Source organism: Gallinula chloropus, assembly GCF_964237585.1.
Source record: "Gallinula chloropus genome assembly, chromosome: 4".
In the NCBI taxonomy this organism is placed as follows: domain Eukaryota; kingdom Metazoa; phylum Chordata; class Aves; order Gruiformes; family Rallidae; genus Gallinula; species Gallinula chloropus.
The window spans coordinates 62,026,000-62,042,061 of NC_140088.1; the positions used below are offsets into that span (position 1 = coordinate 62,026,000).

The 16,062-nt window shown below is 44.7% G+C and overlaps 1 protein-coding gene across 1 annotated transcript in view; it reads left to right on the plus strand.

Moving 5' to 3' along the window:
- Nucleotides 1-2,284: 2,284 nt before the first annotated feature.
- VEGFC (vascular endothelial growth factor C) overlaps nt 2,285-16,062 on the plus strand; it is a gene marked incomplete at its 5' end in the record, with an annotated part of 74,124 nt that continues 60,346 nt past the window's right edge. The window contains one exon of the mRNA XM_084263731.1: nt 2,285-2,428. Coding sequence (XP_084119857.1) covers nt 2,285-2,428 — 144 coding nt within the window. The remainder of the gene's footprint in view (nt 2,429-16,062) is intronic.

Below are 16,062 nucleotides of genomic sequence, written 5' to 3' on the forward strand. Positions count from 1 at the left end.
GGTGGGGGGAAGAATGAAAGTGCTGGGGAAATAAATAATGAAGCTGGGTGATATTATGATGGCACAGCAGGAGCAGTATGTTCCATCCTGTTTTGTGATTTAGTTACGGGGAGCCGGTCCTTGCACGGTGCTCGGTTAGTGAAATAATATTATCTGCGCGTGATTTGTCAGGAGGGTTTTGTTAATGTGCTGCAAAAGAACTTGCTTTCTACACCAGTCTGTGATGTTTCTGAGAGATTTTAACGTTTAAACTCAAACCAGTAACTCTGTGTTTCTGTTTAGGTGGGGTTTGCATCCTGGACTATGCTCTCTTTAGGCTTTAATCTCGTGCTTTGATCCAAGGCGCTGCAAGGGTCCACTGAAGAACAATAGGCTTAATTTATCTACACTATTTTATATCTTCATAATTGTTCAGCTGAACTCCTACCACTGTCTTCACTTGCTTACTGTGTTGTGAAGATGCTAAAAAAAAATTGTTTGTGCTATAATTGCTTCCTAGTAACTATAATTTTTGTTAATTGTAGCCCCACTTAAATTTTAGGCTTCATTCTGTTTGCAAACGAAGTGATTACTTCCTGGCATCAAAATAACCTACTTGTGTAGCAGCGAGCAGAAATACTATCTTGCAAATAAAGAATAAATCAAAAAGAACAGGAGGTACCCATAGGCCTTCTACAGCCACCTTTATGCATAACCCCTGGAACATCGTTCCCTGAATAGGTACATAATAGGATTCCCAAAGAATAACGGCAGTGTAATGTGAGTAGGTTGCCAGCATCCAGCCAGGCCAGTCAGGGATCTGCCCCCACAGTTCCTTTCCATACAGTCTTGTTACCAAAAGATGCGTTAGAGTGATGCAGGACAACATGAAAAGCTTTCTGAATACTACACGGGCTGCAATAACGCTGTTCTCAGAGCAGAAATAACAGTTCAGGAATGTAACTTCTGTCTTTCCCGCAGCTGAGATTTGAGCAGGCTGCAGTATATTATTTTATTAGCAATGCACAAGCTGTTTCTGGTTTACTGTTTGACTTGTTTTGGTGGTGGTTTTTTATTCCCCTTTTAATCACTAACTGAAACACTGTATTGATTCTGTTTTATTTAGGGCTCTGGATGGGGTGTCACTTCCGTTCAGAGGTGTCTTTCTCTAAGTGGCATTGTGGACTCTACAAGTAAACGTGCTGCTCTTTGGGGTCCTCTGTTTCTAACGAGGCAAAACCTTTTTGTCTCCAGCCAAAAAACCCCAGCAAAGCTGCGTACTCTGTCGCATGAAGCTGCCACCGCTGCTCACCAGCAACGGGCTCGGGCTAACGGCACATCTCTTGCGTGACTCCAGGCCGGCTCCGTGTGCGTTTCACCCAACCTCATCGGGCAGTTTCAGAGCCGAACGAAACCAGCCGGGCGCTGTGCTTTCCCCTCGGGGCTGGGACCTACGGCAGGCTTCGTCGCGGCGGAGCCGGGGCTCGGGGCGGGACAAGCCCCACTCTCCGGACCGCCTGTGCCTCTCCGGGCTGCACGGGGGAGGCTCGGGCCTGTCTCGCCTCGCTCTCCCGGCACAGCCCCGACGCGACGCGCCCCGGGCGGCCTTTTGTCCACGATGCGGGGCCATCGGCTCCCTGGGGCGCCAGCGCAGCGCCGGCAGCAGGCGGCGCCGCGGCGGCAGCAGCGGGAGGAGGAGGAGGAGGAGGAGGAAGGCCGCCGCCGACCCCCTCCCGCCGAGCAGAGGCGCAGGCAGAGGGCGCTTTCGCCATGCGCGGTCCCCGCCGCCGCGCACCCCCCGGCAGCGCTGCCGCTGACAGGCGTCCGGAGAGACCTCCGCGGCGGGCGGAGCCGGAGCCCCTCGGCCCGGCCCGGCCCGGCCCGCGCGGGAGGGCGAAGGCGACTGCCCGGGTGCGAGCGGCCGCTCGATCCCTTTCTGCCTCTCGCTCTCCCTCCTTCCCCCCTCCTCTCTGCGCTTCCCACCTCCCCTGCTCCTGAGCGAGTGCAGCCTCGGATGTCCGGTTTCCTGGTGGGTTTTTTACCTGGCAAACTCCGGATAACTTCGGTGAGAATTTGCGAAGCGGTCGGGAAAGTTGGGAACTCCCCTGCCGGCGTCTAGGAGCTGCTGCTACCGCATCTTTTCCATCCCGCGGATTTACTGCCTTGGATATTGCGAGGGGAGGGAGGGGGGAGACGACAGCGAAAGAAGTGGGGAAGAGAGGAAGAGAAGGAGCCTCATAATTTCTCCTGCACGCTCCCAAGCGCACCGCGCCCCGCTCCGCGCCCGCCCTGCCATCTTTGCACAATGCACTTGCTGGAGGTGCTCTCCCTCGGTTGCTGCCTTGCTGCTGGTGCCGTGCTGCTGGGACCCCGGCAGCCGGCCGCCGCCGCCGCCTACGAGTCCGGCCAGGGGTACTACGAGGAGGAGTCCGAGGCGGGGGAGGCAAAGGTAAGCCCCTGCCCCCGCTGCAGATGTCAGCTCGCCGCTCTGGGCATGCGGCTCCGAGTCCGTTTGAACGGACCGCTAGGAAATCCCACCGCGGAAAATACTTAGGGAAAGCTTCTCTAAGTGGGGGATGGTTCGTTAAAACTGGGAGGGGGAGGGGGGGCAATTTCTTTGGGGAGGATTTCTTTAAGGAGGAAAAAACCGCATGCCTGGGGTTTCAGGGTCGCTGGAAGAAAGGTTGTACGGAGAACAGCTGTATTTTACACCTGATGGGCAGACGCGGCCCCAGGGCTCTGATCCTGCCGTGGTGCTGGGGCTGCCCGGTGGGGAGCCGTCCTGCCCGCGGTCCCGCCGTTTGCAGCGGCGCTTGGGCAGAGCTCCAGCCCGGCCCGGCCCGGCCCCGGTGCTGGTAGCCGGGTGCGGTACCCGGGCAGCCTCCGTACCGGCGGAGCTGCGGGGTCCCAGCAGCGGGCTGGGTCGGGGAGCAGCGGGAGGGAGGGAGGGCTGGGAAAAGCTCCGCGGAGCAGCTGTGCGCAGGGACGGAGCGGAGAGGGAGGCGTGGGGGAAGGATGACAACAAAACCTGAGCCTTTCCATTTGTTGAGAAGTCTCTTGGAATTACTGACACTGCTGCTGCGTGACAGAGTTGACGCGAGGTGTAAGGTGACACTCGAGTCTGAAAACTTTGGTTCTGCCCATGCAGACGGTGAAGGTTGGGCTTAAACACTCAGATCTCAGTCACGAATGCTTGCAATTCTGTGTTAATTTTTGTTTGCATAGGAGGTTTCATAATGTAGAATTCCAGTACCTTGGGTGCCTGCGGTTTTGCAGTTCCTGTATGCTGATGCGTAAAAACGATGCGTGCATCGTACGTGGTTGTATAAGCATGTGGCATTGCTGGGAAGGCTTGATGTCTGAGCTTGTAACAGCTCTTACCGTCCTCTCGCTGTTAGGAAGATTTCAGACGTACTTATTGAAAGCAATCATGGCCCGTCTCATTCATTATTCATTTCACCAGAGGGGATGGGGAAGTGTGTGGATTAAAAGTTAAGCCGATATTCTGATTTATTTTTTTTTTCCCTCTGGTGCTTGTTTTACTGAATAGAAGTTTGTAAGATTTTACTGTAAGTCCATGGGATGTCAAGTTTTGGTAGTGTACACTAGCTGTACTTGTTCAAACTGTTGTAGACCATATGTTCACAGAATTTTCTATTTCTTAAATGATGTCCTGCATGGAAAAGGTTACTGACTGTACCGTAGTCTCTCTTCAAATATTTTCATTTCAGCTGAGTTGCGGTGTTCTGAATGCTAGTATGCTGTCGGTGATTGTATTGTTCAAATGTTTATAAACTATTTTTCAAACTTAAATATTTTAAAATAGGAATGAAAAGTCAATTCAGCTGGTGGCTCTTGTCACTCAGAATATTTATTTAAAAAAATGCGGGACTTAATGAAGGGTAAAATACCTCAACCTCTGTCCAGCCCATGACTGTCAGTCAGTTATTTGCTGGGTGAAGCCAGTGTTTGAATTGCAAACCCTTGAGAACAGCTTATGCTGAAAAGGTAGAAAGCATCCAAACTGGAGTGCAGTGCACGCTCAGTACCCTTCAGCTGCTGAGGTAGAACAGCTGGCAGGGAAGATGTGCTCCTAAGTAATGCTGTGTGTTCCCATGCATGTACTGTGGACAGCCTCTGTTTCTTAGAGAAACCTCTAAGGCTTCGGGAGCTGCGCTGTAGTGCATTGTGTAGAAGCACAAGTGCTCCCTGGAAAAAGGGGAATGCTCATCAAACCAAAGGGACCGGGGGGGGGGCGGATAGCATGTGTTAAGCGCTTACGTTACCAGAAAAATGTCTTCGTGACTGACTGCTAATGAGTAGTGCGGGGAGTGAGTGAGAATGACTGGATCCAAGTGAACTTAGTCTTGTTGGAAGTCTTTAGTTGTGAGTTGTTGCTTTTGCTGGAACTGTTTGAGTAAGTACTGTGCATATTTGTTGCTGCGATGAGGGAATGTTGAGATGAATGTCTGAAGTAATTATGAAAGGATTAAATAAGTAAACTGTAAGTAATTGCTTCAAGGAAAGTATGATTATATTGTCAGTAAAAAGTCATCTGCTTGAACATTCTTCACGTCAGTGAGAAATGTGTGATTGTTTCAGTTTGTGTTCATAGATGTTACACTGCTTCTGTCTTTCCATCCATATGCCATGCTGCTGCATATTAAACTGACACCTAAGTGCAGCCTTTTGGGCCAACTCTTTGCAAAATAATTACTTGTCTTTACTCATTTTTTATGCGCTTCAGCTTTAGAAAACTTTTTAGAAGTGTAGATGATGTTGAAGGTGGCCCGACATAGAAGGGAAAGCTGGGCAGAAAATAAGGGTATTAGAGTGGTGTGCAGGTGAGTGTTATGCATTAACCTTGTCCTAGAGACTTGCAGCAGTTTGGAAGCGTTACAGATATAAATAGTAGTAGCTCTTCATGCACAGCTCTTGCAAGGGCATGTTCTGCAGCAAGTGGGCACTGATAAGCTTGTGCAACACTGCTTCCCCACCCCCCTTTTTTCAGTCTAAGGGTAAAGTTCATTATTTAACAAGCTTATGGGGCCCAGATTAGTACTTTTCAGCTGAACTGTCTGCTCAGTGGGATGGGAATGAATCCTGATGAGGCAACCCCCTCGCATCTGCACCCCGCCTCTCCTCTGTTGGGCGGGAGGCAGGGTGGCCCCCCCGCTCCCTGTCTCCATCTGGGTGGCCCACTGCAGAAGACAACCTGGTATTTCAGTTCTTGCTCTGCATAAGGGAAGATTGGGGGGAGTCAGCCCTTCTGCCTTCAGAGTTCCCACAGTTTGGCAGGGACTTGCTGCGTCTCTGTCCTGCTGGCTGGCAGGGACGCTTGGAGCGGCCGTGCAAGGAGAGGGTGAGCAATGGTGTGGCACTGGTGACTCGGGGCTGGAGTTTGTTGTGCTGTCTGCAAATATTTTAATGACTTCTTTAATGTGTGCAGTCTCTAGCTCTTGTTCTTTAGATAATTTTGAATTGGGAATGTTCTGCCTACCTGGGAGGGCAAAGTATTTAATGTAAAGAATTTTATTCTTTATTGTTTGTCTGCTGAAAGCTTCAAAATGAACCAGAGGGAGTGCACAGGCAGTTATAGAAATGAAGGTGTGACAGTAGTGTGTACCTAAACTGCATTAATGCTAACAGGGTAGGAATAGCAGGAGTGGGTAATGATGGCCACAGTAATGATGACAAGGGTGTGGTAACAGTGACTGGCAAGACTGGGAGTGTTGGCTGTACCTGCATCTTCGTTTTGTGGCATAGTCAGATCTTTAGGATTATGTGACTATACAAGAGTGATATTGATCAACTGTTCTGTGCGGTTTTAAGCGGTTTAAAATTATATTTACACAAGGATTCCTATTTTTGTATTAGTGTGGGACTAGCAAAATGTAGTGGCCTGTCCTGAAATGCATCCCTGCTTTTCTGCTCTGAAAACAAGCATAAACCTTGCTCCCAGCGCTCAAGCAGTGCTAAATTGAGTGGGCAGAGAGCGTGTTATTTTTTCTGCTGTTGCTGTTTTGTCTGCTGTAACTTTCCTTTTCGTGTGTGTGTAACCACTCTGTTCTGACACACAAACACACACAGAATGATGCTGTCTTGTTTTGAAGCATGATTTATATCTGATACGATGGGATGAACATAATTAATATAACAGGTCCTGTTATGAAGACTAAGCAGCCCTTCTGCAAACATAATTACTAAACCTCAGCTGAGCCTTTTGTGTGAGTAGAGTACAATACTGAGCTCTGAGAGCTCATGGCAGTTTCTAGTTCTTGGTGTGAGTCTGTGCATTCCTGGGTATCATGTGTAACACACTTGTATGTCAGTGAGGGGCTTCACAGGATTGCTGACAAATAACTGTGCTTCTGAAGGTTTGAGGAGAGCTTTGGGGATCACTTAAACTGCAGCGTTTGGACGCTTACAGAAACATCCCATCAAAAATATTATTTTTACGCTCACTTAGGTTCAGTGTGTGTTTAAACTCTTGCATGTTCTTCAAGGGGGTGTGTCCACTTATTTTAGTGAAAACAAACCGGGACTTGTACTTCAGGCTGCTGTAGCTGAGGGTGAAGGTAATAATTCTCTCCCACCGATACCCTGCATCCAGGATTGGAAGTCTGTTGAGAACCTCGTGTTCAGCTGCTACTTTTTTGATTGTGGTCAGTGATTCATTAAAACAAAATGCTTGCAACAAAGGGAATCCAACTGAAGCCAGACTGGTGTCCTATCAAGTTTAATATCCTTGTTTAATGTAAAAAATGTGCTACAGCTGTTGGTAGAATGTATTGTAAGAAATTCCAAAGAAGGTTGTTATTTGAAAGACGTAAGCTCTTTCAAACTCTTGAGTTGCTTCCGGAGAGTTTTGTTTGGCATGGGATTGAATTTTTAGTGAGTAGGATAGATATAATTGTTTTCATTAACTATTATGAATGTGCAATACCTTCTTTTTTTATTGGGTGGGTTTTTTTTCCAACCCCTCTAATTCCACCTTGCTTCTAATGTGTGTGGTAAATAATACCAAGTTCCTATCCATGTATATGTGTGTCTGTTTCCAGGCAATAAGGGCTGTGTAAATTGCAACAGAATTTTAATTTAAAACATTGATAGCTTGGGGGTTCAGTGGGAGATGGTTTGTTGAATTCCTATTGTATACAAATTTGTCAACTTGTTTTTCTTGTTTTGTGTTTATCTGTCAACAGAAGGCTTTCTGGTGACTTAATGTTTATTTGTTACTGTGTTTTTTCCACCTCTTTGTTGCATTTCAGACTTTTGCTGAATTGCAAGTCATGTATTATTCTGCTCTTCCGCTGCAATCATTGTAATCAATCCCTTTACCTCTGTGGTATTTTAGCTTTTTCTTTTGATCTTTACTGACTTGTCTGATGCGGTTATAGCTCCTTACAAATTGCAATTGCCAGTTGAGTGGATGAATGTTTTGGTAAGATGCGCAGATTTAGCAAAGTAACCAAGAAGAAGGACAGTTCTTGGGGGCAGGAGGAGAAAAATTGCCTGATAACTGAAGGGAAACAAGAAGGTAGTAGTTGGTGTAAGTTGGCTGTATTGTAGTCTTTGAGTATGGGTGAATTCTGTTTTATGGTGAATAAGTTATCTTCCTAGATGCAGTTACTATTGGGATCCTGGTTATGCTTAACTTCAACGAAAAAGGATTTCTTGGACAATTTAATGACATTAATTGTCTGATACTGCTGTCACTGCAACTCTCTAGTACCCCTTCCAAATTAGGATCATTCAGAAGTACAACTGCTGTAGCTTCAGCTTTCTTTGACTGCAGAGTTCAGCAGACCAAATGTCAGTGAAGCTTCATGTGTCGCTGCTGTCTACTTACTAGCATTTATGTAGACAATGAAACATTTGGGGTTTTGTTCATTTGTTCTGTGGGTGTTTTTTGTTTCAAGTTGGCCAAGAGATAGAGCTGGTGAGTAAACCTTGCAGTCTGTTCAAGGAACAGGGTCATTGTGGAGACAGCAGCAATTTTAGAGGTTGAGGTACCTATTACTTCCATGTCAAATGTTAATTTTAGCAGTGCTGCATTCCAACCTATGATTCAAGTAAAAACTATTCACTGCTTTCCATACAGGCAGCTCTGCTCATTACCCTGCAAGTATGGTTTCTGCATATACAAACCTATAAAGAAATGCTGGTATTGCTTGAGGTGTACTGTCTGTGGATGTTGGGATCCACCTTCCTGCTCTGCCCACTGGATTCCTTGTTGTACAGGGTTCTTTCTGAGGAAGCATTGTGAGGGCAGTGTGCAGGAGCTTCCTTCCCCTGTGATCCAGAGTGAGCCGAAATGGGCAGTGCTGTGAAAATGTTTTCCTGTTCATGGAGCGCATATGTATCAAGACCAGGATCTGTGGACTTGGACTCATACCTGCACTTGAAAGTGGTCAAACAAAGCTGAGCTCTGGGAATGGGCCATGTAGGTGCTCTCACTTTTTGCTATATATATATTAAACTCAACATGGATGAAAGAAAAAAAATATTCTTAAGAGCTTAAAACATAAGGAAAGCCTGAGAAGGGAGGAGAGGAAAAAGGGAAAGCGTTTCTTGCCACAATGGTGGAAGTAATTGAGGTTTTTTTTTTTTTTTTTTTTAAATTCCTTTGAAAATGTTACCTTTAGAGCTCTGAACCATAGTCTTGACCTGTCATTCTTCTTGACTAACAACTGCTAAGTATTGCAAACTACATGACGTGTTTCTGACTGCTGTGAATTGGAGACCAGGAGGATGCTATGAAAGTAGGCTTCACTGGACGTCCAAGTGTTTGATTTTTGTTGCCCTGAAACCTGAAGGGGTTGTTGGATCATTCATTATTTGGTGTACTGCTGTGGATGAAATCTCTGCTTATTTGCATGCTCACTATTACTTGGAGAATGTCACTGCTACTGTTTCTTCTTATTAGTAACACAGAAGGCAAGGTAACTTGTGTCTTTCCAGTTCTGGGTGTTTGTAAGCGGCCACAGATGCACTTGACCGAAACATACTTTGCTTGATGTAGTAGTACTGAGGGGTATTAATTTTTACACCTTCTTATAGACTCGCTACTTGTGGTTAGATTAGCAGTGTAATTAACTGAGGAAACTAAGACAGACACTTGTACGGTAGTGTGTTAATGACATATGTCCCTTGCCTAGGGACAGATGTTTCCAAATCGAAGAGGAGCCTAAGACTTCCTCTTCAGCCTAGCCGCTGCCCCACCAATCTTGCATAACAGGCAGGGTGCCACTGTGGTACAAGCATGACCATTTACTTAATTTCATTTTATTCATGGGCGTCAAGGTGCTCGTGTTAGGACTTCCTTTTTTTTTTTTTTTCTTTTTTTTCCTGTAAGGACTTTAAAAAATTTTATTTCCTTTATATCATTAAAATTGAAATATTCTGTGATTTTTTTTTTTTTTTGAGAAAGTGTGACACTGATTAATTAATGGCAGGCATGCAACTCATGTTGAATCTCAGTGGATTTAGTAAACGTGGGCAAGTGTGTTTTCTAGGAAGGAAGATAGCAGAGGACAATTGTTTTTTCTTTCCAGTTGGGCGTGTTTCTGGTTGATCTAGGTTCATTTAAAAACACCAAGAACCGCAGGCTACAGCTTTCAGGAGAACATTAACAGCTGCGTAATGTCCCACTGACAGGATGGAAAGGTGGTGGGTATTGGCCTATCTCCTTTGTAAAGATTTGTTGCCTTTCATGGGGGGGCTTTGTCTGAACTGCCAGGGTGCAGAAGCGAAGAGGCAAAGCTCAAAACCGGGTTCTCAGAGTGCTTGCTGGAGTGTTTGTGATGCTGAGCTCCAGCCTTGTGTTCCCAAGTGCACCCTGAGATGTGGGAACCCAATTTGGGATGGTAGGGAGTCTTCTTGTGTCTTGGTTGAGCCCTTGAAAGTGGGCAGCTCACGGCTGCCTCCATGCATTTTTTTGCCTGCCAGCGATGCCGTACTAATAGTACGGGGCACGTGAGATTGTCTGTACCCCTTTTAGGATGTGATTCACTGTGTCTGTGCTGAGGGAAGTGGATCTGATGAACAGTCTGGTCTCGAACTGAGATCAGGCTACTTTAGAGTGATGAAGTTGTTGATAAAGGGTCATCTCTGCAGTTACAGTTCCATCCAAAGCTGTAGTGCTCATGTCGAAGTAAACGTAGCCTGTAAAACTACAGGCTGTGAAAAGTGACACATAACAAAAATGCTTTTATTTCTCTTGCCCAGAAAGAGCCGCCTATTTTTCTGATCATCAGCTGTGGAAATGATGAGGATCTTTGATTAATGAGAACCCTGCTCCTTTTCTTCCAGGTGGTTGGGCGAGCTGGGAGTTAAATCACTGCTGTAGAGGAGTTCTGACTACTTTCCTTTCCAAAATTAGCTATGGACAGGCTGATAAGGTAGTAAAACAAATGGAACCATGATCTTGGAGCAGGAAGTAGGGGAAGGAGCAGTGATGGATTTTCAGAGGGCAAGGACCATGCTTCAAAGGAAGGATTAGGTGGTTCTATTGCATCAGGTAGAACTAAAGAATTAGGCAAACTCCAAGATGAACAGTCATTACTAATCTGGATTAATACCATAAAAAGGCTCTTTGTAGTAATGAAGCTATTTGAATATCTTAGATAACAGTTTCAGAAAATTAATGAAATTTTCAAATCCTCATCTCTTACGACAGACAGGTGATCTGTATTTTTTTCTTGAGCCTTGTAAGTTGCTGGTTTACTCAGTGATTAGTTGGCTTATGGCATAGTTTGAGTATTGAAGACACACAAGAGTAGAAGAATGTCTGTACCTGGTCAGACAAAACGTCTGGTTAGCACCATATGCCATTTTCAACGCAATCCAACGTGGGCAATCTCAGTGGACAACCCCTGCTGCACAGCTACTAAACATGTATTGTGTGCCCTGCTGTTGCGGCCAAGGAGCATGATGTTTGAAACCTCACGCACAGCACATAATAAAGAGCAGTCTGTCATACCCTCACCCCCTTCCTCCCCAGCTCCTTCCAGGTGAAGGCTGTCATTTGGCCATGGGCATGTCTCTTTCTGCAAGCAGACAGTCCTGACCCTTAATAGTTCTGGTTTTACCTCCTGTCCTATTATCTGTCCTGCTTGTTTCCTCTGAGCGGGGGCTTGTGCAACATTCCACTGATTTGTGCCCAGTGGAAACAGTTTGGAAGATTGATACTCTGGTTGCTTTGTTTCTTCACCTCGCATCTGACAGACCATGTTTGGGAGAAGCTCTAAGACCCCGGTGTGCAAGCATGTACCTGCTACTTGTTCCTTGGCCAGCTGGGGACGTCAGTATGAAAGCTCAACAGCAGGCGTTGGATGTTTGCAGGGTCCCCAGGCTCATCGTGTTTTTTATAGTGAAAGGGCAACCATGGCAACATGCACCTGGCTACAGCCTTCTTCTGGCCCTTCCAGTACCTCTTCGTTAGTCTTTTTTTTGGCTGGACTTCTCTTTTTATTTATGCCCTTACCATCCAAGGCCCTGCCAATTTACAGGACCTACTTGACAACCTCCTTCTGAGCAAAGAAATGGAAAGTGTCACTACATGCTAACAGACTGTTGGCAGGAGGGCAACTTGTAGACTCCCCCTATCTCATCTTTTAAGGCAAGGATTACTTTGAGTTCTCTTATTTAATACATTTCAGTTGATTTTCTCCTGCCTGTTACCTAGGTGCTTATTTAGCTCACAGAAGCTTTTGACATCAACATGTTTCTATATCAAGAAGCTTGGCTTTGAATGGACATTCTGCTTAATAAATCTAACAGTAAATTTAAAAAGAAAAAGCTCCACAACTGGAAGAACCATTTCTTTTGCTTGTCTTCAGCCTGACACCTCTTAATAATGTGTGAAACTTGCCCAGTCCTCATCCTGGTCAAGGCAGGTAACAATTCTGTGATTGTGATTTTATCCAGTCCCCCTCTCCATTGTTGTTTTTCAGGCTAAAAGTTCTTCACTTATGTAACCTGCTTTTTATAATGAAGCTGTTTGTCACCTTTGATCATTCAACTTCATACCTTTCCTAATTCTCTTTAAGACTGCAAAGCAAGGAAGGGGGGAGAGCCAGGAGTGTACACAGGATTCCGGATGTGGGACACCACGGATGCCTGCAGGGGCACAGTGATGTTTTGTTCTCTTTCCCAATGATTCCATGTATATATTTTAAAAACGTGTCTTGACTGGAGAGAATTTTGTATTGTGTCAGACTCAAGTATGATTAAACTACATCTTTTAAAGAACTCTTCATATTTATACTGAAGACCTGGATGGGGGAAGGCATTTCATAGTAATTACTACTTCCTCAAAATTCACATGAAAAGCTGTTTCCAGGAGCTTGTTTCAAGTTGATATATGATTATTTAACCGATGTGTTCATTAAGCTTAGAATGTGTTTTTCTGCCTGCCACACGTGCACAGTGAGCGGTTTAATGGGACTAGCTATCTTGTGAGTTATAAACCTTGAGCTGTGTTTTTAATGGCCTTGATGATTTGTTAAAAAATGAGATGTGCTGTCACAGCAATCTGTGAAATATGCCAGTAAAGGTTGTTTATACCTGGTAACAATAAGATATTACTGTCAGGCAGGATTTTTGAGAGCTTGGTTATGTGCGTTAGCTAGGCACATATGATTAAGTAAAGTTATCAGGGACTTACCCATGCTTGCAGATTTTTAGATATATGTCAAGCCTAGCCTAAAGTGTAAGAATATAAGGAATACCCCACTGGGGCAGACTACTGGTATGCCTAGGCAAGTGTTCAGCTGCTGTCAGTCTCAGAAGCACGTGCTGCTCTGTTGACAAGCACTCAAGCTGCCTGTAGCTCGCTCCCCTCTTGCCCTCCTAACATCCACAGCTGTAGGTGGGGTTACTGTAAGGCATGTCCCTGTGTCTTGCCCTCGCTGTCTGGTTGGGGACATCTTGTCCTTGGATTTGTCTGGTTTCATGCTGGAGGTGCTGTGGGTGCTTAGTAGATCCTCAACTGCTTCATGCTGGGATGGTGCCAGCTTGGGTGCAGGGAAGCTGCTTTGGTTTTGGCAACCTGCAATATCTATTAAAGACTTATTTGAAGTTTGTATTCTCTACTTCTCTTTTATTAGAATCTTCTGTGTTACGCAGACACAAAAGTTATTTTCAGCTTAGAGATACTATCTAATAAGTGAGATATTGAATAAAATTGAAGTTCTTCGGGATAATTTTTTTTTCCTCCAAATGTTTTTGCTAACCTGTTGAATTCTGCCATTATTTTGCATATTCTTTTACAACTGTGAAAACTGTATTTAGCTTTGATTTTTCTTTCCTTCCATAAATAACAGGCACATGCATTGTAATACAGCCCCTAATTTTGGCTAAGACATGCTTTTGTAAAGACGTTTTTCTAATAATTGCATATTTTTAACTCTTTAACTGTAATGAGGAAGCTATTAAAGGAAAGCTTTTCCTGAGCCAAAGCAGGGTGTATTCATTAGTTAACTGGATTCTCTAGAATGGGAATTTCCCTTTCACTTTAAGTTACTGCCATGTTGAAGAATTTAAAGTAAAAGCAAAGTCTTACAAAGATGTGGAATTAATCACTTATATAACTTCCACCGATAGCTGAGTAGCAGTCGTGAAAGAAAAATTGAATTAATAAACCTTCATTTTGGTGGTCATTGCAGTGGCTGAGTTTGGGGCAGAATTGCTCTTACCCTCTGTTCCCTGATTATTTTCCCATGTCCTTTCAGAAAATCACAATTGGTTTGCAACCAGGGGCATGGTGCTCTGAAATGGAAATGCTTTAGCTGGGCTGCAATATTGGCTTCAGAGACTTGCATGACATTGAAAGGAAACAACCAACCAACCCAGCTGACAACCTCTCTGGCTTTACTCAGTGGTGATTGCAAGTGTGAGGAATTTCTGCCACCCCCTTTGAGGGCACTTCCTTTATTTCATTCCAAGCTCTGTCTGAGCTGTACCTGGGAAGGACAAATTATTATTTTAATTTTTTTTTTGTTACTGAAATTGCAGTGTGGTTTTTTTGAAGAGTTGTCTTCAAGTAATTAATTTTCTATAATTATTTTGCTGTTAGCAACACCAATATAAAGGTGTAATTGGCCATACCTTTCTGGGTCCAGCCACAGGCAGTGTGTGTAACAACAGGTTACTGCAGTGCATCTGAGCTATGGTAAATAAGCCTCTATTTGCATCATCAATGTGACAGGCCAGATGCTCCAGCCAGAAGCCCGTCCCGGTTTCCCTGGTGCTTACTCCTACCTCTGCTGGTGCTGGAAACGCTGGTGTGTGGGAGGTAAATCAAAGGTACTACCATTGGCAGCAGCACATATTTGTGCTGGATTATAGCAGTTGTGCAACAGTTGACTTCTGAGTCCTTTTAGTAATGCTCATAAAATATTTTAGGTAAATCACTTCTAGTTACTGGTTTTGCTTTACTGTGTAGAGAAATAAGTAGTCACGTACCTACTTGCATTGATTCTTTTGTGCTTATGGTATCTCCTCACAAACACATCGTCATGAACTGTGACTGCTAATTTGAACAATTTATAAAAGTGTTTTTTCTGTTTACTCTTTGCAAGTAAAGAGGCTGTTTCTGTAGGTCTTACTAAGCAAACTAATTTGGGGGTTTTGCACTTTTTTTCCCCCACTCCTTACATCTGTATAAAATTCAGTGCCATTAAAGTGAAGGGCTGGTAATACTGGACCACAATGCTAATTTAACTTGTCAGCTATTCTTCCTGTGGAAGGTGGGTCAGGATCATATCTTAAGCTCCAACTCGGTACTCTCTGTGATTCGATAGTACTCCAGGTGTGTTCTATGTAGCACCAGAGTGATCAAATTAATGGTGTCTTTTCAAACAGCTTAATTATTGCAACAAAATCCAGGCAGTTCATGAGCAGCTAAACGTACGCTGACTGTTTGCAAGCCCATCTTTTGGTGGGTCGTTATTTGTGTTAGTGTTCAATAGGGGTAGTCATCCGAAATTATTTATGTAGAAGTACTGTAATTAAAGTGATTGTGATCCCTATTAAACTAACAGAAGGACACATAGAGAAGTATTCTTTACATCCAACTTTGTACTTGAACTTTCAGTGACATGGGTTTGGTGTCTGGAAACCTTTCTCTTGCTATGATATGGAGACATATAAAAAATATTTTGCTGTCATTCCACATAAATGATATACTCGCCTTGAGCTGAGATAAATCTAGTAGTATTGACAGGCATTGTAAATCTATGCAGTATATGAATATATATGCTAGTTTGCTACCCCAATACAAATCAAGCGTTCAGAAGTTACATAATGCTAGAGGTAAAAACGGTCTTTTTTGGGATGTTCTAATACTCCTTGGGGCTGCCTGATGTTTAAGGGCATTGAAAAGATAACGAAAGTGGCCACAGTTGCATCATCCCGGGTCCAGAGGACAGTCTTTGGTGGGCATAGGCCTACGTGACTGGTTTCCCAAAGCTTAGGGAGTGCTGCCTTTTCCCTTACCTGCTTCTCGCTGTCCCAGCCAGCTCCATCCTCCTTGTGTAACATGTTCCCTGCCTGCCTGAATGGGGCTTGGTGCAGGGAGGGGGCAAGCAGCTCCAGTGCCCTTGCACATGCTCATGCTAGCCATGCTGAACCCAATTTAAGAGCTGTGAATTCCTAAGGAATCTGATCCAGCTGAAGAGATGGAAGCCCATGTCTCAAAAGACTTCTGGGTGTTTCTTGCCTGTTCGAGGCAGCATTGTGTAAATGTTAAAGTAGCTGAGGGCGGCATCAGGCTGTACCTTCAGGCTTCTGCCTTTCACTTGTGTTCCTGAGCAGCTCAGTTGTAAATCTACCTCTAGTTCCTTGCTGCTATCTCTACTACCTGCTTCTCCTCTTTATCAAACTCTGAATTGATTTGATTTCTCCCTTCCCATCATTTTAACCTTTAATTCCATTTCTCATGCAAATGGTAACAAGGAAGCTGCACCAGGCTGTCACAGCTTTGTTTCCTTTGGCTCTTTTTCTCTGCATGGCAAAGGCAATGCCAACTCTTGTCCATCTTCAGTGTGTCCATCTCTCCCTATCTCCTTCTCTAGTTTC